General features: G+C 41.7%; 1 protein-coding gene and 2 long non-coding RNA genes across 13 annotated transcripts in view; 2 read left to right on the top strand and 1 right to left on the bottom strand.

Moving 5' to 3' along the window:
• The window catches only part of LOC131906692 (uncharacterized), a 35,203-nt gene extending 15,686 nt beyond the window's left edge, over positions 1 to 19,517 (top strand). For 3 of the 4 annotated variants that reach the window (XR_009378180.1, XR_009378179.1, XR_009378178.1), the window contains exons 3-5: positions 14,175 to 14,278; positions 14,880 to 14,996; positions 17,369 to 17,878. This is a non-coding gene — a long non-coding RNA (uncharacterized LOC131906692). Of the gene's footprint in view, positions 1 to 14,174; positions 14,279 to 14,879; positions 14,997 to 17,368; positions 17,879 to 19,435 lie in introns of those variants that run through there. The other variant, XR_009378181.1, reaches the window with a different exon arrangement.
• Positions 1 to 26,073, bottom strand: part of St7 (suppression of tumorigenicity 7) — a 238,527-nt gene that overhangs the window by 112,170 nt on the left and 100,284 nt on the right. For 5 of the 8 annotated variants that reach the window (XM_059257399.1, XM_059257400.1, XM_059257401.1 and 2 more), the window contains one exon: positions 7,095 to 7,177. In XM_059257399.1, coding sequence (XP_059113382.1) covers positions 7,095 to 7,177 — 83 coding nt within the window. Of the gene's footprint in view, positions 1 to 7,094; positions 7,178 to 14,471; positions 14,563 to 18,651; positions 18,768 to 23,671; positions 23,757 to 26,073 lie in introns of those variants that run through there. The other 3 variants (XM_059257405.1, XM_059257406.1, XM_059257403.1) reach the window with 3 other exon arrangements.
• On the top strand, positions 19,617 to 21,467 carry LOC131906693 (uncharacterized). The gene is made up of 2 exons (XR_009378182.1): positions 19,617 to 19,729; positions 21,172 to 21,467. It is a non-coding gene; the product is annotated as an uncharacterized LOC131906693 (long non-coding RNA).

Below are 26,073 nucleotides of genomic sequence, written 5' to 3'. Positions count from 1 at the left end.
CAATTACTGCCAACAGCCATACATCTTTTTTTTTTATTTAATTTTTTTCCATTTTTCTTTATTAAGAATTTTTCTACTCACTCTACATAACACCCACAGATACCCCCTCCTCCCTCCTCCCATCCCCCACCCCTCCCTCCCAAGCCACCCCACATCCCCACATCCCCCAAATCAAGGTCTTCCACTGGGAGTCAGCAGAGCTCGGCACACTGAGCCTAGGCAGGTCCAAGCCCCTCCCCACTCCACCAAGGCTGTGCAAGGCGGCACACCACAGGCACTGGGCTCCCAAAAGCCTGTTCATACACCAGGGACAGATCCTGATCCCCCTGTGTGGGTGCCGCCCAAATAGTTCGAGCCAAACAACCGTCCTCCGTATCCAGAGGGCCTAGTCCAATCCCCTGGGGACTCCACAGCCATTAGTCTACAGTCCATGGGCTTCCACCAGTGTGGCCGATGATCTTTGCACATCTTCCCATCATGATCTTGACGTCCCCCACCTGCAGAATCCCTCCTGTCTCTCATTGATTGGATTCCCGGAGCTCAGCCTGGTGCCTGTCCGTGGATCTCTGCATCTGCCTCCGTCAGTCACTGGACAAAGGCTCTCTGATAATGATTAGGGTATTCACTAGACCGGTCACCAGAGTAGACCAGTCCAGGCACCCTCCAGACCACTGCCAGAACTCCCAGGTGGGGTCATCCTTGTGGATTCCTGAGATCCTCCCCAGTACCCTGCCTCTTCCTATTCCCATGATGTCCTCATCTATCATGATGTCTCCCTCCCTGCCTTCCCACTCTGTCCCTGTTCCAGCTCGACCCTCCTATTTCCCTATATTCTCATCCCCCACTCCTCGTCCTCTGCCACCACCACCCCACACCCAGTCCACTCATGTAGATCTCATCCACTTCTCCTTCACTGGGCCATGCATGTGTCCCTCCTAGGGTCTTTCCCTGTTAGCTAGCCTCTCTGGAGCTGTGGGTTGGAGTCTGGCCATCCCTTCCCTCACATCTAGTATCCACTTATGAGTGAGTACATACTATGTTTGTCCTTCTGAGTCTGGGTTACCTCACTCAGGATGGCATTTTCTAGTTCCATCCATTTGCCTGCAAATTTCATGATATCATTGTTTTTTACTGCTGAGTAGTATTCCATTGTGTATATATGCCACATTTTCTTTATCCATTCTTCAGTTGAGGGGCATCTAGGTTGTTTCCACGTTCTGGCTATTACAAATAATGCTGATATGAACATAGTTGAGCATGTGTCCTTGTGGTAAGATTGAGCATTCCTTGGGTATATGCCCAAGAGTGGTACAGCTGGGTCTTGAGGAAGAATTATTCTCAATTTTCTGAGAAACTGCCATATTGATTTTCAGAGTGGCTGTACAAGTTTGCACTCCCACCAACAGTGGAGGAGTGTTCCCCTTGCTCCACATCCTCTCCAACATAAACTGTCTTCAGCATTTTTTATCTTAGCCATTCTGACAGGTATAAGATGGTATCTCAGAGTCGTTTTGGAAAACCATTAATTTTTATGGTGACCCAAAACATCATAAGTTGATATGGCTAAACAGACCTCATCTTCCTTTCCTTGTGTGCAGGCTCCCCGGCAATCTGGACCCCACAACCTCTCTCATTCTGTATATTAGAACTGAGAGATGGGTTGCTTAATTCCTGACACAACGTGGCATCTATGTGCTACTCTATAGATTTAAAAACCCTTCTAATCAAGTGTCCCCAAGTCTTTTTCTTTTCACCCTGAGCTCCAGAACTGTCATCATTTGATCTATACGAATAACAGGTCAGGTTCTTTGGATGAAGAGTTGAAAGGAGACAGAACAACCACCTCGTTTTCTCACTGTGAACATGGGTAAAAGAGGACATGGCCAGATCAGAATTTGAACCTTACCATTTATCTGCCCTGTAACCTTGAGCCAAATCACTTCATCTCTGTGTCTATTTATATTCAGCCATATCAACACATGGGTGACATGCACCACTCTGAATTTTAATGAATACTAAATGAAACAATGCACACAATGCATGCAAGCAAGGTGCTTATTCAGTACCTGGTCCAGGACGACCTCAACTACTGGTTTGTTTGTTCATTTGCTTATGTTTTTTTTTCTAACTGATTGAAAAGAATTTTTTTAATTAAAATATGATTACATCGTTTCTTTCCTCCCCTCTTCTCCCTCCAATCACTCTCATACCCATCTTGCTCCCCCTCAAATTCATAGCCTTTTTTATTTAGTTCTTATCACACACACACAAACATAAGTCTATAAATACAGCCTGTTCAGTCCGGTTGGCATTATTTGTATGTATATGATTTCAGGGCTGACCAGTTAGTATTAGATAACCAATTATGGGGCTCATTCCTGAGAAATACGATTTCTCCCTATCTCAGCTTTCCTTAGTTACCTAAAATTCTTGGTTTAGGTGTGGGAGTTCCTTTCACCCCTCATCAAAGAAACTTCTCTTTCAAGTAGAAAGGAGACCATTACAGGAAACCATAATTGATCAAAATACAGACAACAACCCATCATGGGGAGTCTAGCCCCAGTTGATACCTTTGCAACACCCAAGGCTCAGGGAACATCATGGAAGAGGGATCAGAAAGATTGCAAAAGCCATAGAATCAGGGAATCAGCTGTGAGATTGTATCTCTAGAAATGACAGGGATGCATCATCCATGATACCTCAACAATGTGGCTTCAGAACAAGATCTGAACAAGGACACCAATAGACATGGTTTGTTTCTTGCAACTGAATTCTTCCCAGCGCCATCCCTTCTGCCACGTTCCAAAAGGACGTTTCTTTTCCATCCACCCATGAACCGGTATTTTTAATTTACTATGCTCATTTTCTCTGTTACTTAGTCTAACTTTCAAAAGTATGCCTTGCATGCTTTGTACACCTTTCCATATAATATATATGCATGTTATATATACATAAATAAAGGCACAGGGGCACATCTATGCACAAGTTAATAGGGATACAATGATCCATGTATAAATTTCAATATTATAAACAGCAATTTCTCTACCAACAATTTGAGAAAATCAAGGTGATTATCTTCTCTACATGCCCAACGTTCTATTTTCAAAGCAAAAAAAAAACAAACAAAAAAAACCCCCAATGCTTGCTTCTTTGAAATGAGCATTGCCTGAAGGTACTGCTCATGCAGACTGGACACGCCTTGATAGGAGATGCAGAGTGGAGCTGGCAGGTTTAGAGTGTGAGGACAGGTGCCTTTCCTGTGGCAGGAGCCAGTCTATGGGGGCGGGGGAACTCATGCCAGGCAGGCAAAGAGGCACCATGACGTCAAGCAGGAACAGACTGCGTGCATGGGTGGCCACAGGAATGACAGAGAAGAGCAAGAGACAGGTAACTTGGCAAATTCACTGCCAATCTCAACTAGTGAAGAAAAACTACCAGTCAGATATGTCTAGTTAAATATGTATCTATTTTTAAAGAAATTAAAGTAAAAGCAGCTTTTGACAAATTATTTTTTATTTCTATGTATTGACTTTTTCTTCACAGTGGAAATAGAAGGCTTTCGTTTTTCCCTGTCTTCTTTAACTTCAAATGACACAGTGATTTCTGACTCTAGCATATGAGTCTTACAGTTCTCAGAGAGCCAGTTTCCAGGAGCAGCCCTGGACTCTGAGTGTGTGGCAGGCACCCAGCCATCGCTGGGGAAAGCGGCTAGCTAATTGTCTCCCTGATGCCTGGCAGCAAACTGCTCAGCATTCCATGCACACAGCATTGGGCAAAGCATCTAACTCTTTGCTACTCCTGGAAATACACTCAGAAGAAAAAGCAGCAGCAGAAATAGAAATCTAACCCTAAACTCATTTTAAAGCCTCGCAAAGTGGAGTCCCTAGGGACAATGTGATAGGACACCACTGTCAAGCATCTCAGATGCAGGAACCTGGGGTAATCAATAGCTATTACTACACAGTACAGTTATGCCCTCAGAAAAGGCCAATGTTTTTAGAAAGGCCATTCACATCCTTCCTACATGACAAGGTTAGTCTGTTCTGGACATTTCATCAATCCAGAACAGTTTCGGCTTCTACCCAGCAGTAGCCATGCAGTTTCAGCAGCTGCATGCCAAACACAGGAGAAAGCGTGGCCAGCCCAGATCTGGGAAGGCAGCTATGAGGCCCCGGAAATCCCTCTACTGGCGGGTTCTTCAGCCATCCCTGAGTTAGAGGACTCACAACCCTTGAGCTGACTAACCAGAATGAAAGGAAATACCCTCCGCTGCGGCAATTAATTTACAGCCTGTAAACCCTCAGCAAGACACTACCAGAATGAAACCCAGAACTACCTTTATAGAGCAGGCTAACGGCAGCTGGCACTTAACGAACAGCAATGACGTGAGGGAGGAAAGACAGACTCCGGTGTGAGACAGTCGGGGCTCCGCTCCTGTTCTGCCCTTTGCAGCTGTGGAGCCCGACGGCAGGTTACTGATTTGCCTGGTTTGAAGTACAGAACAAGAGCTGCAGCAACTGTGCTGCTACGCAGAGGAAACGAGCGGCTGGAATCAGTGCCAGGCGCAGCGCGCATCATGAGAGCAGGCTGGGTTCTCAAAGGAACCTTCTGAGACCAGGAATGCGTGGACAAAACTGACTTTCCCCAGTCCAGCAAATTGCTGGATTCGGTGTAAATCATATCCCCCTTCCTCAAAGTTTGCCTTTCCTATTTGTTTAATCAAAAGTATTTCAAGGCTATATCATAAGGAAAATATTAAAAATTTATTCTTTAAAGTGTAAATGGCCGGGCGGTGGTGGCACACGCCTTTAATCCTAGCACTTGGGAGACAGAGGCAGGCAGATCTACCTATGAGTTTGAAGCCAGCCTGGTCTACAGAGCAAGTTCCAGAACAGCCAGGGCTACACAGGGAAACCCTGTCTCAAAGAAAACAAAAAATAAATAAATTATAAAATAAGATGTAAAGGGTAATGATCAAATATTTAAAATATCTGTCCCCTCTTACTGCACAATATACATTGTGTGTGTTATAAAGTATCTTTTTAGAATGTACTTAACAGGAATTTATCAAGCAAAAGAAAGCATTTTCTATGTCTGCAGTCTCCTTACTCAGCAGACAAATACCACAATGGGAACTTGAAAATGTAGGTGGGAAGCCTGACTACTTTGCCACAAGGTAATTGCAAGAGGTGAATCCCAAGAGCTTCTTTTCTTTCCTTGAGAAGTCTCAAATTTCCCACCTGAAAAATAAAGGCTTGGATCTAACGACTCGGAGTCCTAGAAAGTCCACACTGCTGGCCCTGTAGTCCTCCTCCTCAGTCACGAGGAGGCTGGTCATGACTCCCTTTTTGTTACCTTCCAGTATTGCCCATGACTTGTCTTCTGACTACTGAACAGCTCCCGGCAGGCTAATACAATCTCCTACCTAGCCCTAAGTACCAAGCGTGTACCTCCTAATGAAAAATCTTCTCCTTCATCAAGAAAAGAGAAGCTTTTAGAGTGATTCATTCTCACATTTCTGTTATTTAGCTGATTTTCCCCATGAGGTTTCCTAGCAATGCAGTTTCTGCTGGCTTTGTTCAACCTAGTCATCTGATTATCTCTCTCTGCCCTAAGTCCCTACCTTGGAGAACATTTAGAGATTATCAAAACATTTTTCTCCTTTATTCCCTGCCCTAATCAGATTAGAAATATTTTCATTTAATTTTATTCTCTTTTTGTTAATGTTTTGTGTTCAAAACATCAGTTCAGTTGAATTCCTGAAGTTGGTGATCTCTCACTACCATGGTTTCCAGATGATCAGGTTTCATGTGCTATTAAAATCCTCAGTTCTCCAATCACCTCACCAAGGCTGAAGATGAATGTGGCATTGCTACAATTTCCCTGCTGAGTATAGGAAAATAACACCATACATAATCACTATTATTTCACAAGAGAATTTTAACATTAAAAACCAGGAGGAAGCCAATGGTAGAATAAAATACATTGTCTGGGTAGAATAACTAATAATCAACCTCATGGCTTTCTAACAACTCTCCATAGCAGTGCCCTGACTTTTCTCAGCTTTCCTGAACAGAGCTGAGATGTCAGAGATGCATGTGTGGGCCATGAATGCTTAAGAGGCCAGGTCTACAAACTACAACACCTCCCTCATATGGATGAGTTTTAGGATATGTCCCCTTGCCTCGGGCTGGTGTTTGCACCCAGATCTAGGCTTTCTACATAGATTTATATCTTGGGGTGGCTCCTGCTGATTTTCTTCACATCCTAACTCCATAAAACCAACTTTGCACACTTCACATAACCCATGTGATACGGACATAACAAGTTGAATATAGATATGCTCTCATCTCAGAAGAATGCTCCCACACGGCCATTTTCTACTTCTGCCTGTTTGGAGAATCTGCCTTTCTCCATCTTATATGCCCAGGCCTCTGAAATCTTTCATTATTCCAGGACAGTGCATTCTCTTTGCTCGATATGTGTGTACCCATCTCCCCTTGAATTTCTACTGATAATTCATTTTTATTAACTCTGTAATCTTTTACAAGTGCCTATTTCTACAATTGTTAATAATCACAGATTGTGCATAGTAAAAAAAAAATCTTTTCAAAATTTCTCTCCCTGAAAGATCATTAGATTAAGTGAGAATGGTCTCATTGAGTTCAGACAGTCCCATAATGTTCACTACAGTGAACTATGTTAGGTAATATAATCTTACATATCTACAACTATTATAGAATATAAGATAATGCAGGGCTTCATGAATATGAAGCAAGTTTTCTACCACTGAGCTACGGCCCCAGCACACTTTATATGTTAGGATACTAGAATTTGTCCTAGAAGCATCTTCTGTTATTTTCTTTCATGTTAAGAGTTGTTTTACCTTTCCACAAAAGAGAGGATTGCTTTCAAATACTCAGAGCACATGACCTGGGCAGTAAAAATCCTTCCCTTCATCCCTATGCAACACGTACACACGTGCAAGATGGATACTGAAAACTGCCTGTGCATGCTCTCCCAGATTCTTTCCTTGAAAATACACTAACATACATGTTAAGACGTTTTTACATTAGAAGATTTCCATCACTTACCAAAATAAGTCCTGATATCAGTGAGGAAGTGCCTGTCAGGGCCACGTAGAACTTCGGTGTTAACGTGTTCAAAAACATGCTCACTGAAAAAAATAAAAAGGAAAAAGGGAGAAGAATGAGAAAAGTTGACTGTATCAGTAAAGCATTCTATTTGTTTCTCAAGAGTATGTGTGCATGTGTTTGTGTGTGTGTGTGTGTGCGCGCGCGTGCGCCTGTGTGTTCCTGTGTGTGCATGTTTACGTGTGTGTGTGTTTGTGTGTGTGTGCCTGTGCATGTGTGTGTGCATGCCTGTGTGTGTGTGCCTGTGTGTGCGCATGTGCACCTGTGTGTGTGTTCCTGTGTGTGCGTATTTATGTATGTGTGTGTTTATGTATGTGTGTGCCTATGCATGTGCATGTGTGCGCGCACGCACGTGTGTGTATGTGTGTGTGTGTGCCTGTGTGTGCACATGTGCACCTGTGTGTGTTCCTGTGTGTGCGTATTTATGTATGTGTGTGTTTATGTATGTGTGTGCCTATGCATGTGTGTGTGCATGCGTGTGTGTGTGTGTGTGTGTGTGTGTGTGTGTGTGTGTTTGGTCTGCATGTATGTATGTGTACTACATGCACACAGCATCAAAGGAGGGCAAAGGAAAACATCAAGTCCCTGGAACTGCAGTTACAGATGAAGGCTGTAGCCACTGCGTAGGTGTTAGGAACTGAATCCCTGCCCTCTGCAAGAACACTGAGTGCTCTTAATTACTGAGCCATCTCTGTAGCACTTAACTCATTTATTTTTATTTCCTGTGAAATCACTTGTTTCTGATGACCGGAATTTCCAGAACCATAGCAAAGTCCCACGAAGATGAGGAACTGGCACACCGACTCAGAAAGGCAGGTGTCAATTTATACCCCAGATGCTAGCATGCCTGCCCATTGGTAAACTGTGCCCATTGGTACAATAGTGGCATGACTGTTAGGAATAACCAATGGTTTCCTGGGGCCTGCTCCACAGAAAAGAATTTATGCCTAGGAATATAAACCCAGTCAAGGCCTATGGCTAAGGAAGGCATAGGTCTTAGTTACCTACTGCTATTATTTTGCTCAGTGGAAATTTCAAATTGCCTTCTAACATATTAATGTTTGCACCATAGATTAGTGCTGTTCTCAAACTTGGCTTTTTGCAGTAGGTATCAAGCAATGCAGAGACTCTTAACTGGTCAATGCGCTGAGAATAAGTGACAATTGAGTGTTCAACCCTAAATCACATATTTATTCTACCTCCAAAGCTCAGGGAACATCACAGAAGAAGGAGGAAGGAATATAAGGAGCCGAGGATGGGGAAGCGTGAGTGCTATAAAATGTTATCTTCTGCATGGGACATAGTCATTGCACTCACGACCTCACGGCAGCTATGTTACCTGCACAAGACCTGCACAGGAAAGGCAGTCAACAGTCCTGGCTGGTTGGATGTTAGGTTCAGGAGGCTTCAACCCTAGTTGAGGTGCTACTGGCAACTGATAGCTGCTGAAGAAGGGTGAGTCATTTCTCTTTGTGAAATTTTAGAGGGAAGTTTAAAGTCTCTACTGGGGCTATTTGCTATTCTGAATTAATATTATGTGGTTAGCTGGGGCTGAAGAATCATCTGTAATTAACAAGATATTAGAATCACTAAGTGAAATCTTTGGTTTGCTGGGAAGTTCAGTGGTGGTCAGCTAGATATGAGAAATTAGTGGTGATTAAGAAGACACCAGAATCATTTAGGTGAAATCCTCTGGGAAGTGTTTCCTCAGGGTCAGCACACAGCATCTCTGGTCCAGAGGCAGCCATGGCTATAACTTGTATTGGCAGCTCAACTTGGTCACATGTAAGAGTTACCCACATGGTGCTGGTTTTGAAGGTATAAAGGGGTCATGGAGAGTAGCTAAGGCTTGGCACTGGGAAAGACCAGGCAAGGACATTGGAAATGTGCAGCCTCAGTGGCAGTTGAAGGCCCAGGACTGAAGGGGTCATGCAAAGAGGCTGAAGCTTGGCATCATAGAGAAAGCTCAGGCTACTGGTGCAGCCCAGTTGCAGCAAGAGACCCCAGCATTTTGGAGATGCCAGTACGATGACATGACCACCAGAAACAGCAGCAGCAGTGGAGGAGAGCCAGGAGGAACGTAGAAGACAAGCTGTGTGTGCTGCAGAGGGTGGAGTAAGAGAAGTGACCGAAGCCCTTCGGAGGATCACGAAGGAATCCCAGATATGGGACATTCAGTTACTCACACAGAGTTTGGTTTTGCTTTGTTCAAGGTTGTGACTGTACCCTGGTTCTTCCCTCTTGAAGTGAGAAAGTATTTAACTTAATTTTTATTTTACAGGAACGCACAATTGAGAGACTTTGAACTTTAAAAGAGATTTGGAGTCTTTAAATAGACTGAACTTTTAATGTGTATGAATTTGTAAATATGTGGGACTTTTAAACTTATTTAAGTTTTATATTGTGAGTTTCATATTAATATGTCATCTTGGGGATAAATGTGAAAGGAAAGGTTCTAATTGAAAAATGATGCACTTTTTGTCAAGTTGACAAGGGGTCAGTTGTGTTTGCTAGTTTTACGTCAACTTGATACAAGTCATCTGAGAGAAGGGAATCCAATTTAAAAAAATGCCTCCATAAGATCTGAATGTAGGAAAGCCTATAGGGCATTTTCTAAATTAGTGATTGATGGGGGAGGGTCCAGCCCGTTGTGGGTGGTGCCAACCCCTAGGCTGGTTGGTCCTGGTTTCCATAACAAAGCAGGCTGAGCAAGCCATGTGGAGCAAGCCAGTAAGCAGCATCCCTCCATGGCCTCTACATTGGCTTCTGACTCCAGGTTCCTACCTTGCTTGAGTTCCTGCCCTGACTTCCTTTAGTGATGGACAGTGATGAGGAAGTACAAGCTGAACAAATCCTTTCCTCCCCAAGTTGCTTTGGTCATGTTTCATCACAGCCATAGTAACCCTGACTAAGACAGGCAGCAATGTAGACCTGAGCCAGTCACCAACACAGTAGTTTGTAAAAGTGAAAGTCAACATGGGTATTTGGTAAAGCTGGTTAATTACAGGATGTCCAAAATGAGTGGCAAGGGAAACCAAAACTGTACCAAGAGCTTCTTTCTTGGCCATTCATAAATAAAACATAACTCCTATCTCTGCTGCCATTTAACATGCTGAGATGCAATTCTCTGAAAAGCTGCTAAAGTAGCGGCTAAGGGGATGCTTTTTATTTTTAATCAAGGAATAAAATATCTTCACTATACATCTGTAAGTAGTCTTTTTTTTCTAGGCATATTTTAAATGCACAGCCTTTGTATCACCTTATAAAAACTGGTTTTCCATCAGGTCTGTTCACTTAGGGCTAAAGGCACAACAGGGGCACTTCTCAGAGCTGCTTCTGTGCCTCCCCTGCTCCCTCCCCTCCCGGGGCTGGAGCCTCAGCTTGTATGATCACAGTTCTCGAAAGAAGTCCTCCGGCATTTATCTTTGTGAGGGAGAAGCATGGATATTTATTTTTAGACTCATTCCTAAGGTAAGAAACCCTCATAAATCATTCTGTCTACTCTTCCTCTACCCATGATGTTGCCTTGGCAACTTTACAGTTATCCTGTTTCTGCTTTACAGAACATCCACTCCATGGGGGGAGATGAGCTGAACACATTCTTTCCTTCCTCAGCCGTGATCCGAGAAAGTATTGTTCAAGCATGCTCTATTAGTCTGAACAACGCAGCGTTAGGTTTTCATGTCACCCTATCCCTGCTAGGGAGAGACCTTCTGACACCTCTTCCTGTCATCAGGAAGGACTGCCCAAAGCCCCAGTCACCCTAAGGACAAGTGAACAAGATCTCAGATGGTGAGTTCCCTTTCACTTACAAATACATACTGGTAAAGAACTGCATCCTGATGGAAAACCAGAGAAAAACTTTTATGTGTCCTATTCTCAGTTATTTATGTTTTAATCTAAGTTTAAAGGTGATTTTTAAAGTTAAATATGAATACAGAAAAAGTAAGTTTCTGATGCCTGGCACTTTGTATCCTCTCCCTCCTACCCCCCCAACGTGTGCGTGTGTGTGTGTGTGTGTGTGTGTGTGTGTGTGTGTGTTTCAAAGTACACATGCAGGAGGAGATGCACAGCAGGTAAATTCAATGACTACTTCGTCAATAAGCCAAGAATTTCCTAGATATTATGATAGTAAGACATTGGCTACACAGAACTTTTAAATTTAGTCATTTGGGGGGAAAGGGGAGGGAGAAATGATATAATTATGTTATAACCTCAAATTTAAAAGAAAACCTTTTAAGAAAGAAATTAGTCACTTGGGATAAAGTCTTCCCCTACCAAACTCCAAAGACACTTTCCTTTTTAAAGCAACTTATATGCAAATAGTTCCAAAATGCATTGTGTATACTTGAATTCCCCCTTAAACGGAATGTCTTTAACGTATTTCATTCTTTCAGTATTAACGCTACCAAAATAGACACAAACTCTACTACTATTAGCATGTAGCAATGTTTTCAGAAAATGACTTAATTCAGAAATAAACACTATTTCCCTCCAAAAACTTAAGTAATACAGGATAGAAATACTCTTCAAGTCTGTTCACGTTTACCATTTGGTGTGCCAATCCAGTAGTAACCATTATTTTCATTGTGTGCCTGCTCTAATATGGTTTCTCTCCTTGATGACATGCTATTGAAAATCTGTTGTAAATTCAAAGGTAAATAATCAGCTATGATTCAATGAGCTACGTGTGTCCAATGTGCATCAGGCACAGCATAAAGTTCTGAGGACTCAAACATGTTCGACATATAATTCTTGTCCTTAAAGAGCTTTGGGTATTTTTTGAGAAGCAGACATGGAACAATTCAACAGGCTATTATGATTCTAAGTGCCCCTGTGGTACTCTTTAGTCAGCTCTGGCTGGAGTGGGAGACAATGTACATCAATGTGGTCCTTTGAGAAAGCCCCGAAATAGTGCCCCAAAGGACACGCACTGGAACCATGCAAAATAAAAGCTGTGACGACAGCCAAAATTAAGGGGTCCTTGGTAACCCTTTGAGGCTCTTCTGTGTGTATTCTGTGCATTGGCTTTTTTCTCATTTAATGCTTATCAGCTGAGGAGTTGAAAAGGCTGGGCTGCTGAATTCTTGACAAGCAGAGAATCACTGAGTGACTGATCCTTGTTCTCCTAGGACAGCTGTGCTGAGTGATGGAAAAGAACACTCCCTGAGTTTCTTGTGTTCACACTGGAGGGCGCCTACAGTGTCAACCATACAAAACGTGCAAGAGCTTCCTATCATCTTGAGAGAGACTTTGTTGCTGACTTCTCACTTAATCCTCCATCATTGGAATTTACACAGAAAATATTAAAGAAAGAATATTATAGTGGTTAGGTTTAGGAAGACTGCATGCTGCAAAGTTGAATATAGGAACTCATTACTTAATGTGCCCTAGAGAACTGCCTAACTGGAGGTTAACAATATTGGTAACAGTAATGTGCTATAGCAAATAACTTAAATATAGAATTCACAGAAATAACAAGAAAGGCAAGAAGGACATTAACAAGAGTAGAAAAAAAAATCAGTACTTCCCGAAAAATCTTCTACATTTATTAATACTAGCTAATTCATTTAGTTATATAAATGGTACTTAGTTCATCCAAAAATACAGAACCAGAATTGAAAGTACTATATAAGATATTATAATAATGACTGAGCAGGGCGGTGGTGGCGGCGGCGGCGGCGGCGGCGGCGGCAGCGGCGGCGCACACACGCCTTTAATCCCAGCACTCGGGAGGCAGAGCCAGGCGGATCTCTGTGAGTTCAAGGCCAGCCTGGGCTACAAAGTGAGTTCCAGGAAAGGCTCCAAAACTACACAGAGAAACCCTGTCTCAAAAAACCAAATAATAATAATAATAATAATAATAATAATAATAATAATGACTGAGTCTACGCTTTTTAAAAATTATTTATTTCTGATAATTCCATAAATGTACATAATGTCTTTTATCATTTGTCCCTTTTATCGTCTTTTGTCCCATTGACCCCCTTCATCCTCCAAACTTGTCCCCCTCTAACTTTCATGACTTTTTTATAACACCACTGCCCCCCACCTTTAGAGAGTGAAATGAGATGCCCATGAAAAAAACCACAGGATAGTTCACATGCCAGCAGAAAGGTTCAGATCAAATAAATCTAGAGGGAGCAGGTACTGCCTCTAACTACACAGATCAGAATGTCGTTCCTTGCGGGCTTTGAAGGGACTAACCGCAAACAAGAGACTGAAGTGAGGAAGGCAGATTAGGCAATGTGCTCGCACACATAAAGGAATCAGGCTGGAGAATGAGGTACATGGAGGCACAGTAAAGAAAGGGCAGGTCAGGTGGACTTCTTATTTGTTAGTGGTGCCAGAGCGCAAACCCTAGGCCTCACACACGCTAGTCAAGGGCTCTACCACTGAGTTACATCAGACTCCAAAAACTTTGATGTAGCAAGGCAAAGAGGAGGGATTTACCATTCATGACCTGAAACGTGGGGAAGCCAGAGCCTAACAGGAGCAGAGTAGTAGATAAAACTGGCAGCTTTGAGAACTGCTTCTGAGGCAGCTCCTGTGATATAACTAATGTGAAGAGTTGGGCTCATCAGATGCTGCAGGAGTAAACTCAGCTCTTGACACTATCAGACAGAGCGACAGTCTAGGCAGAACTGTTGAAGTGAGGTCAAGGTCACACTGCCAGTGAGTAGACACTATGGGTGGTGGGCTTTTGTATGGAGGTCTGGCATGAAGACAATTCATCATGAAATAAGGCCCAAGTGAGAAGACAATATGCATGTACATTAAACAAGTAAACTCCTGTTCCACAGTGGGAACAAGGGACCCTATGGAGAAATAAACATTGCTTTATTCTCACACTACAGGTTTAAGCTATATGGTTAATTATTAGAAGTGTGTCAAATGTCTCCGAGACTCTTCTTTTATAGACACCGTTAAGAAAAATGAAAAAACAGTGAAGGTGCAGCATTTCAACTGATTTGATTTTGAACCTAATAACCACACATATGTGTATTCCTTTTTTAACAGATGAGATAACAAACATAACTCCTATCTGTTCCATTCTGCTCTTTGTGTTGTCTATTAACTGTGGATGACCTGATTTGCTTTAAAAATCCCTCACTGACTTACAGGTAAACAGCTTACCTCAAGGTAAGGTAACAGTTGGGGCCAAAGAAGTAACCGCAGGCCAGAGGGTGATAAAACTCAAATTTAATTCCAGGTTCCCTTTTTCTTCTCTCTCTCACTCTCTCTCTCTCTCCTCTCTCTCTCTCTCTCTCTCTCTCACACACACACACATTCTCTAAAGGCTCAGAAACTACTTACTTCTCTTTGAGGATAGAGCTGTCACCCAGAAGCTGGGAACTTGTTGTGGATGATCCAGAGAATGATTTAGAACAATTGGTTCTCAACCTGTAGATCATGACCCCTTTGAGGTCAAAGGACCCTATCACAGGGGTTGCCTAAGACCATCAGAAAACATAGATTTTTACATTACAATTCATAACAGTAGCAAAATTACAGTTATGAAGTAACAGCAAAATTAATTTTATGGTTGAGGTCACCACAACACAAAGAACTATATTAAAGGGTTGTAGCATTAGGAAGGTTGAGAACCACTGCTCTAGAATAACCACATTTTCTGTTTTGAATGATTGAGTTTATTAAGTACTAAGCCGGGAAGGAAGGAACAGAAAGAAACACATTATCTAATTGGGTAAAATTATCCCGCAGAAACTCACTGAGGAAGTCCCTTTAAAGCAGCCAGATGGAGCTCCCGATATGAAGAGTCCCAGGCAGAGCCAAGTGACCCACACATGAGGTTCCCAAGCAAACACCAATAACAGAAGGGTGAGTACCAAATCCACTAGAAGTGGACAGGAATATTGAGGTGTCTGTGGACTTCCTGGCTGAGGTTTATGTTGAGTTCATGCTGAACTCTTCATGGCTAACCTTCCCACTGCAGGCACTACTGTGTATGGGATAAAAAACAGCAACATCTACTGAAGTGGTTCATCTTCAGGCTGTTCTCCAGGACACGGTGTGTTCACTCTTGGGCTGCTTTGCTGGTCTCTCCCTCTCTATCAGAGTCCAGCCCATGCCCAGACGTTGAAGGGTCTGCAATGGAGGCGGGGCAACCCCACTTCCAGATCCAGCCTCTTAGTGAGACCCAAAATGTGTGACAATTTTCCAATGTAAGGTCTACACAGAGTTGTTATAGCCATACCCCTCTGGCCTCCTGAGTGCACAACCCGGGAGAACAGAGCTACCAGGCAGGAGGCTAGAGCAGTGGAATTCAGCTGCTCCCTTGCCTGGCTGCCCAGAATAGGCCTAGAGCTTCACTATTTCCAGTTCTATTACTATATTTAGCTTTACATTTGTACCAAATAGCCAATTTTTATGCCAGAGGACTCCAAACGTTCTCTCTCCAGGTCTAGGACTGGAAGTGAGTCTCCAAGGGTAATTCTTCAATGCACCTTGCTTCACATAGTTACTGTGGTGAGAGGCAATGAAAACTGGAGCACTGAGATTTTCAAATGTCAATAAGCCAGTTTCTTTAAAAAAAAACTATAAAAGATGCATTTAAATACGAGATGTTCAGTGCTGTCTCTGATAGACTTGTTCCCAGTCCCTGGGGTGACATTTTTCATTTTCATCTCTATTCTTGTATCTCAGATGGTTTTCAGCCATTGCTATCCCTCACTGGGATGTGATCGATTCCTCTGGGCCAAAGAAACAAGTTGTGTATACTTAGTTAGCACATAACTGATACCTAGAGCTGAAAAAACAAGGTAGGTATTCTAGAGACAGGGAAGCATTTGGCTAAAGCCCATGTTAATGAAAGTCACTATCTTTAAGTCTGACTGTAGCTATTAACCTCATACCAGGAAACTGCAGCACAAACTCAGAAGGTACCTGTCTAATATTGTGAATAGGTATTACCATGGTACATAGAGTGTAAAACACTACATCACTATGACAACAGCCCAAATCAAATCTTTTAAATGGTAGATTGACTAGAACTACACCAAATCATCATCATCATCATAATCATCATCATCCTAAACAACCAAAGTTATCTTGAACAAAAAGAACTAAGCATGGGGCATTATAGTAACTAAATAAAAATACGCTACAAAGCTATTATAATTAAAACAATACAGATTGTACATAAAAATAGACAAATAGAAGAGAATAGAAAATTTAGAAATAAACCCATCTATCCACAGCCAATTAATCTTTACCAAGAGTGTCAACAATATTCATTGAGAAAGAGTATTTTCAATAAATAGTTGTGGTAAAGTTGAATGTTCACATGTAGAAGAATGAGACAAGACCCATCTCCTTCAGCAGTTAAAAGATCAACTCAAAATAGATTAAAGACTTACACACTGTGGCAATGCATTATGATAAAAATAGCTCTTACATTCTAACATTCTAAGAGACTGGAACTGTAGATAGATGTCACAGCCAGAGTTTATAATGAACTTTGAAGTCACTGAAAACTGCTATCCCACTGTGTACTCAGCCTTAAACCTGTCTTAAAAAGAGCAGTGTAATAGCCAACCTAACTTGCCTTGCATTTCCTATGAAATCAACTTTTTAAGCAACTGCATTGCTGTAATCTTAAATTATCTATCTTCCATGCCCCTGACCCAGAGGAATGCATATGTGTTGTGATAATCATTTGCTGGAAATAACAGATATAGGCTGAAAGTGGTCTTATAAAATGAATATCCACTACAATTATTGTATCCTACATGCAGATATAGCTTGATAAACAATGTTTGTAATACTGTTCGTTATCTGGGTCAGTTGGAGTCAGGTACTTAATTCCTTGTAAAATTCTGTAAAGGATTTCTATACAGTCTCCCTCATTCCTTCTCCATGTTATACTTTCTGTGCTGTTCAATAAAAAAGAAAGCCAAGTATCTTGTTAGGGACAGACACACAGGATCAGACACAGACACAGAGAGTCACAAGACAGCCTAGCGGCAGGTGCAGATTCAGACTCATACACCAGACAGACAGGAGTAATGGTAGACACTGGAAAGTGAAGGAGGATGTCAAATCTGGGCTTGCTCTTGGTTAAATCATACCGGGGGAAGTGCTTTCATTTCTTTCCTTATGTGACACTGATGGATTATGGGTAATTCTGAGTCTATTATTAATGCATTCAAATTTGCCACAACACCTGAGAATTCAAACTGTGAAACGTCTAGGATGAAGTACTGATGATATTCTCTGGACCTTGGAATGGGCAATTGTTGTTTTGGACATGACCTCAATAAAAAAGACAAAACAAGAAAAACAGACAAAGGGGGACCACCAAACCGAAAAGCTACTGCACAGCTGATGACCTCACTCATGTGAAATCTAAGAAGGTAGGTCTCAGTATTTAAGAGTAAAACAGAAGGTGGGGAGAGGAGGATGAGGGAGGGCTGGGAGCAGGTTGGTAAATGGGTCCTGAAATATGAGGATAGAAATATGTGATGGTGTGCTGTTTCACATCATCATGGCTAAAATGCTAAGGTACTACATAACCCCGCCAGCACCAAAACAAAACTTAGGAGATAGGATAGTGGGTGTTTTTATCCCCAAGAAAGGATAAATGCTTCAGAAGACTGCTATACACAACCCAATTTGACCATTAATAATGACGTACAAATAGAGAAATATTGCATGATACCCCACAGATAAATAAACTAAACAAGTTAAAATTCTAAAAGCATTCAAAAAGCAAAAAGAGTTACTATTCAAGGTTGTTTTCAAAGATGAAGACTTATTTTATTTTTAATCGTACATATGCTGTGTGTGTGTGTGTGTGTGTGCAGTACCCACGAAGTCCAGAAGATGGCACCAGATCCCTTGGAGCCGAAGTTACAGGGAGTCGGGAAACACTGGCATGGGTGCTAGAAATTGAACTGGGGTCCTCGTTAAGAGCAGTCTTTCCTAACCACTGAGCCATCCCTCCAGTGCCCTCACTCCCATTTTTAATACAGAAAGATAAGGAATAATTCTTCTTCCTCCACTTTTACCCAAAGAGAGAAAAAGAAAGTAACACAGAGCATTGCTGGTGATAACCTGCACAGGCTATTTTCCCAAGAGATAGCAAGATAAAAGCATGTAAATTAACAGATGTAGAAACAATTATACAAAACATGACTAACTAGTAAGAAAATACAGTGGTTTTCAAAAACGCTATCTCCAAAATTATTCAGATTATTATCTACAAAATATATAGCGTCACTTTAGTGAAGACAAAAAAGATCTTATCAGGTCATAACTTTAAATTGTTTTAATCCATCACAAACACAAATCCCAGAGAAAAGACCTAGCTGATGTTTGCTGACCATCTACTGGACGCCATCCTGTGTCAGACACTGTTTATATATTTTAGCTATGGTTTTTGTCATTCGACCCTCCAAGACAGCCCGGCCAAAGTTAGTATTACACACACTATTAAAGGATAAAACACCGAGGTTTACCAAGTTCAATGACTCACCAAGGACATGCAGCTGTCGGACTGTTGAAATTTGATTTAAACACAGGTTTCCTGACCCCAAAGCCTGTACTATTTTTCCTTGGACATATCTTCCTTCTGAGAACCTGAGAGTATGTCTGAAGAGACCAAAGGAGGTAAAGTGCCCAGCTTCAGCGTTGCTGGGGGGCTTCCCACACCAGCAGCACTTCTGAAAGGTCGAGCTGCTGTTCCGAGGGCAGCCTCTGTGCTTGAGCACGGGAGCCTCTGGGTCTGAGTACATGGGGCTGCCTCAGTGTGGACCCCACAGGCCCTGAGTGACCTTAACCTGAGTTGATCACAACCACTTTATCACCCACACACGAGCCAAGCGACTGAGCCTCCCTCAAGGCCATCATTAGCACTGAAGCCCGGTCATGCTGTTCTGTCTCTGTTCACTTATCTTGCTCTATGTCGACATGAAATGTAGTGGCTGACATGGAGACAGCACTAACAATCTGGACATGCATATGGGCACTGGGAGATCTAGCTCCTTTCTCTCATTCTTTGCTCGGTACCACTCTTTTTAATTTATTTAAAATCATTTTGTCACCATGTTCTAATGTCATTAAATATTCTCTGAAAATATATTTTCATAGTAATGCTTCCTTTTGAAGGTTTTGCCTAATTTGTATGAGCATTTCTACCACTGGAAATTTAAGCTGTTGCTAAATTTTCTGTATTGAGAATACGTGCAGCATCAAATTGAAAATTAGTTGGGGGCGGGGGATTACTAGTATACTGAATTTTTCATGCTTATTTCCCCTAGGGTCCGCTCTGATAACCCCTGGTATGTGTGGCTTTGCTGTTTCTCCTACTGGATGTCACTCATCTATAAAAACTTTCCTCAATAAGTACATTAATCTTTCACCTGTCTCAGTTGATGAGGCCTCTCTTGGTTGGCTTTTCATTTCCTTTCTGATTTTAAATTCCAGAATTTTAACAGAATATTTCTATGTAAGAACGAGGACGACTGTTATCTGGGAGAAAGTGGGTACAGGTGGTTTACTCTAAAGTCAAGTTTGTCACTGATGGAGACAGTACAAGGGACACTGAGTGTCAGGTTAGAAAAATAATAATAACTATTATACTAAATACACCAAATTGCTTAGTGTCCTAGGCAACTGCTTTGCAAAGAAGGATCATGCATGTAAAAGTCATAGATACTGTTCAGTAACAGGAAAGGACACAAGTGGAGAGACATATCACATGACATGGTACAACTACTGGTTTAAACATCTTCCAAAGAATGAAAAGCAAAAAGACACAACACGTGTACACTATTTAAAGGATATTTCCCAGGCTTCATCATAGGCAAAACTAGATTTAGAAAGGATGGGAATGGAGGCTGAAGAGACTGACTGCTCTTCCAGAAGTCCTGAGTTCAATTCCCAGCAACCACATGGTGGCTCACAACCATCTATAAAGGGATCTGATGCCTTCTTCTGGCATGCAGGCATACATGCAGGCAGAACACTGCATACATAATAAATAAAAAAATGAGAAATATTAGACAGACCCACACCTGCAGAGATAATCAAACAAGAACCTTGTTGCTGCAAAGAAATATTCAGGAAAACTCCAACTTGAAGGATGCTGGAGGAAAGTGACACTTTGCCTGCTTGCTCTGTTGTTTTAATTTTTTAAATTTATATATGTATGAGTGTTATGCCTGCATGTATGTATGTGCACCATGTGCATGCCTGGCACCTGTGTTCAGAAGAGGGCACTGGGGCCTCTGGAACTGGAGTGGTCATAAGCCACAATGTGGTTGCGGGAAACTGAACCTGGATCCTCTGGAAGAACATCAAGTACTTCTAACAATTGAGTTCAACATAAAAAACTAGTTGAAAATAAAGAGGCCTGTGGAATCATCCACATTCTAAAAGTCACCAGGTATGGAATCATGGCTATAATTCCAGGGCTTCAGAGACAGAGGCAGAAGATCACAAGTTTGAGACTAGATTGGGCTACATAGAAAAGCCATCTCAAAAACAAAACAAAACAAAACAAAAAAAACCTTACAAGACTTGCTTACTCAAAATTATCTATCTATACCAGTAAGATAAATGAAATGAATAAAAATTCTGCTACAAGTAACATTTAATACAATTTCTACAAAAATGTTGCAGTATAAAGGAAATAGTTAATAACCTAGGGAAAGTTTAGTAAATTGTATAGATATGTCTAAACATACCAGATCCAAACCGTTAAAAAGTTAAATAATTTAAGGACGACTTAAGATTCAAACACTCAAGTATGCCAACTATAAATTATTACCCTCCATGCAATGAATTTTAGGAAGAAAAGCAAGTGTTCGTAGGCCATGTCATGACTTAGTATGAACTAAGTAAAAAGGAGGGAGTAAAATTATAAATTACTTCCAATCATATAATTATTGTTTTGTCAATATTTCAAATAGTATCCTTTCATATTTTTCAAGTTCTGGTGATGTTTTCCTTTTATTTTGAAACACGATAACTAATATAATTTATTTTTTTCCAGCTAGAGATGAAAGAAAGAAATGGAAGGCATATTGGGCCATCACTGAATCCTTTCTTTCCAACAACATTGACATGTACTGCTGGGCATTTCATAGAACCTGTGCTTGAGTATACTTTGCATTCTGCGTTCAGTTTGGGGATGATATTCTCTGTTCAGAGCAGTTCATGGACAGAAAAACTAAGTGGAATAAATAGGGGCAGTATGAAAATGTGTTAACAGGCATCTCTTGAACACAAATACAGTGTTTAATGCTAAAATATCACCTATTTAAAATAAACCAGAAATTAGCTCTGAAATTTATTTACTAAAATCACTCTATAAATCTAATGAGCTCTTGCTCATCTACTTCTCAATTCCAGAACTTTTTACATGGGAATCAAGTACCTTTCTGGGATTCTTTGACACTCTCTAGACATCAAAGAATTAATTTTAAAGAGATAATAGTGGGCATATTTACCTCTAATATTCATAAACCATAACTATACATGTATTATCTGTTAAACCAAATAAAAAAAACTCCCCCAAAATGCAAAGGATAAAGATCAAGCAATAAGACATTTTCTAAAGCAAGGATGTAGAGAGTTTTAAAAGAACACTTAAATTTCAGTTTAAACTAAGATAAATATCTTAAGAATAATCTAACAGAGCACACAAAACATCAATGGCAAGCAAAAGACCTTCGTGGCTTTTCTAGAACAACTAAGAACAGCATCACATGTGTCCGTGTGCCGAATCTCAGCTTCTGAAAGACAGAAACTGAACGCTGAAACACTCTTAACATTACAGTCCTAGACACACTCTTCCGGAGTTCTTGGTCTCAATACATTTAGTACTACATATGGATGCCACAGAGATCTATTCAGGAACATAAAAGCTGTTCCCAAGCCAGAAAAGAACCACTTAGGAAGCCAGTGACCGATTTAATATGCAGCGTGCACTGCACAGCGTCACCCAGGCAAGGTCCCCTTCCTTCGGTGCTACTGCATGCCATGTCATGACTTCACTACTGAGCTACAGCTAATTACAAGGCAGATGAAGTGCGAAGAAACAATGCCCTCTAGACAATTAACAGACTGGACATTCACTGTCCTGGAGTGTTCTGCATATGCTAATTCAAACTTCATCATCCATAAAAGCATCCATGCAACCACGACTCTTTTTGTTCTCTCCTCTCTCGAGCTTCATAGTAGCAGGAGTGACCCTGACGTGGAGCATCCTGCTCACACCATGTAGCTGCCGTTCATCTGCATCCAGCTGGGCATCAAGTTCTGTCTCGCTCCGGGCTTTAAGCAGCATTGTTCAGTGCAAGTTGCTGTGTGGTAGTAGAATGGTAATAGCACAATAATCCCCGTGCAGACAGGGCAGCACAGTAACGTGGGGTTGCAATGCTCACATGATAACCAAGTAAGTGTAGCAAATCTGTGTTGCCATAAGGCTGGACTATCACCACCATACCAGCACTTCTCCTAAATGAAGGCTGTGGAAATGTATCATAGTCCCTAAAATCCTTCTACTCCACTGCTAAGCCATGGGAGTGCCCAGCTGTAGCTTTTTACTCTCTATGGTACTAGAGCAACGGTTCTCAACCTGTGGGTCACACATCAGATACCCTGCATACCAGACATTTACATTACAATTCATAACCGTAGCAAATTTATAGTTATGAAGTAGCAATGGAAATAATTTTATGATTGGGGGGTCACCACAACAGAAGGAACTGTACTAAAGGGTCGCAGCATTTGGAAGGTTGAGAACCTCTATACTAGAGAGTGAACCTAGCACCTAAGCAACCACTGAGCTACAGTCCCAGTCCTCTTTTTATTTTTACTTTAAGACGCTGTCCAGGCTACCCTGGAACTCACTGGGTAGCCTGAACTGCCTTTGAATTGCAGTCTTCCTGCCTCAGCCTCCCAAGAGGCTAGATCACAAGCCTGTGGCACGAAGCCCAAGTTGTATTTTCAACATTATAGAGCTGGAAACTAAGCTTCAAATCCATGCCAGTGCTGTGTAAAACTGCTGCATACACAATAGCTGCAGCTACGAGTTCGTTCTTCTGTCCCTAGTCCCTGGCAGTGATGTGGCATGCTATTTCCTAGAAAGAAATGGTCAAGCTTGACTTTCTCCTGAGTCAATAATTTCACATCTCTGTATCAATTTTTCTCATAACAAGTTGAAGGATTCACACTGTGAAGTTCTTTTCAGCTCTACGATAATGATAAGTCAGTACAGCAATTAAACTAACAGTTTACAAATTTGCGTTAACTCCTAAAATAAAAAGCTCTTACAAGTGAATCTCTTTCACAACCTAAACTGTGACACCCCCTCTCAGAGATTACAAAATCCAAAAGCCTGATAACATGAATTTTTTCAGACTCGCTTAAAAAGAAGCAAGCCCACACGCTACCTACAATAACGATTATTATTATTTCGGCTGCATATTATCTGCTCTTAAGTTGTTAAACACACGGCAATCTCCTCCAGAGCTTTTATATCACAATACCTCGGCTGCAGCATGTTCACAGGATTATAGCAGCAGAACTGCAAGATCCCTGAAAGTCATTCCCTCTCCAGCTTGAGGCAGTCCTGTGGGCTCCGAAGAAATTTGTGTGTCAGCCACAGTTAGTCGCACTGATACTTCCGTCTTTCTTCCAAGGGTGTATTAGAAAAGTGTGGCAATGCGTACAAGTTATTTAGAATTCTCAAAAGAAGTCCAAATGGAGTTTGGGGTATATATACACATACTCACACAACAGAGGAGCTCATTTTTGAACAGGCATCTTGATTAGTTAATTAGTAAATGACAATCTGGGCAAGAGAGGTCTACTTCCAGTTTGCTGCCAATTTATCAAGACTATCTGTATTTCTTTGTTTCACAACCCATTTTAAAATGAGGTTTTCTGATCCTCCCTCCCCTGTAGTGTTGCAGCATGGCCCCAGAACACTCTAAGGAGAGGGAGGAGAAGACAGGGACCAACTTCTCTGTGGCTCTGTCCTCACCGGACAGACACGCTTGCTCCTGGGAGCATGAAGGAGCACCAAGTGACAGGAATGAGAGGCACCATGGGACCCCCGGCTGCTCCCAGGCTTCCAAAGAGATGGGCTGCAGGAAGACAGCCAGCTACAAAGGCCTCCGACTTCTCAGTCTTCTGATTGGTCTAAATGTCTTCACTGGGGATCAAAGAAACATGTCAGCTGACTCCATTTCAACTATCTCACCCACCTGGACCCCTTTATTCCCGTAGCTATGACTTCTGCCACAGGACAAAGAAAATCATGTCAGCATGATGAACTCAACTGTCTACCACACATGCTCAAAATAAAATATTCTAAGCCTTGAACTATGAGTGCATGCACTTAAACAACATGGAGGAAACTAGTCTTAAGTATACTTTTCAATCAAAAAGACGTATTTTAATAGATTTGTAACATTTCAGGTAATTATTTTCATTTTTATTCTTCATAAAAATGTTTAGGAAGAAATAACCATTATTCTGATCTGATTAGCATTTCACTGGAATCACCCTCATCTCCAGGAAAGAATTCTAAATGTTCAGTTACTGGGAATTAAACTAAAGAAAATCAGCTAGTCTTAGTTAAAAGTAATAAATCTACTAGTAACCCAAACTGAGGTCTTCTAGCTCATTCAGTGCTAGTACTGATTAACTTGAAATCAGTCTACCAGACTGTAAATCTCTGCTGAGAAGTGTGCAAATGCAAAGAACAGTGTTAGCCCAGGTCCTCCCCTTACTGGCAAACAGGCCCGTCAGCTCACCCTCCATCCACACTTAAGCAGAAGCCAATGAGGAAAAAAGTGTCCTGTTGCCTAATGCTGGCTTCCCGAACTTTAGCTGACAGCATTACAAAGATTTAAGAAGTTAATCTCCCAACATCTTACTCATGTGGTAGCTTGATGTATTATTTCAAGTCACACTGTATCAAATAAGTCTACACTCAGGTTCAAAAGAAACTTGGGACAAATGGCTAACTGTGGTGCCTATTATCCTACCAAAGTGTCTGCTGGCCTCCAGGCTCCCTCAGTACCTGTGACTCCTCTCAACTTTCCTCACTCCTCCCCGTCCCCTAAACTTCGCCAGCTCATGGTTTCTTTCCCTGCGTATATAACCTTGCTATTTCAGCCCTCTGCTCTCTTGGCTCCTGATCCCCTCTCCTGGCCCCCTCTCCTCCTCACTCTCCCTTCTCTTCCTCTCTCGCTCCCCCCAGCCTCTCTTCTCTCAAGGCCCAGTTCAATCCACTTGGCCATGTTTGTCTACCGCTTTCTCTTCCTGCTCTGGACTCTTCCAGATGCCTTTGGCTGTTCATATCTATAATCAAAACCTTCCCCTCAACCCTACCTTGGCGCAGTCATGTCCTCACTCTATACACTATGTACTAATCAGTCCTGGGCACTCACAGATATATATATATATATATATATATATATATATAGATATAGATATAGATATAGATATATATATATATTATATATATAAACTTACATTCTTTTTGTCAAACTTGCTCCTAGTGTGCTTACAAAGTTGGGGGTCTGGATGTGGTTACTTTCCCCAGTGCTATGGAAAGGGTTAAATAGCTTGCTGATTTCTCCTGTTCATTATTGAGTTTCTTTTGACTCCTTTCCCAGGAGGCATTCCATCACCTGCTTTTACCCCACCCTTTCCAGAAACTGAAGCCCGCCTCTGAAACTCCGCCTCCAAAGCCCCGCCTCCCTGTTTCCTGCTGGGTGCTTGGCAGAGTAAGCCCAGACTTCTAGAACTGTGAGTCTGTGACTCTTGGTTCACAGGCTCAGCTTTCCTTGTCTCGGACTCCCTCTGCTGTGTTTCCTGTGTTCCAACTACATCTATGTCTGAATACTATTTTGGACTCCAGACCTGACCTGACAAGCTG

Source organism: Peromyscus eremicus, chromosome 3 (genome assembly GCF_949786415.1).
Source record: "Peromyscus eremicus chromosome 3, PerEre_H2_v1, whole genome shotgun sequence".
Taxonomy (NCBI): domain Eukaryota; kingdom Metazoa; phylum Chordata; class Mammalia; order Rodentia; family Cricetidae; genus Peromyscus; species Peromyscus eremicus.
The sequence above is the reverse complement of the archived record's forward strand: the minus strand, read 5'-3'. Positions and strand labels throughout refer to the sequence as shown.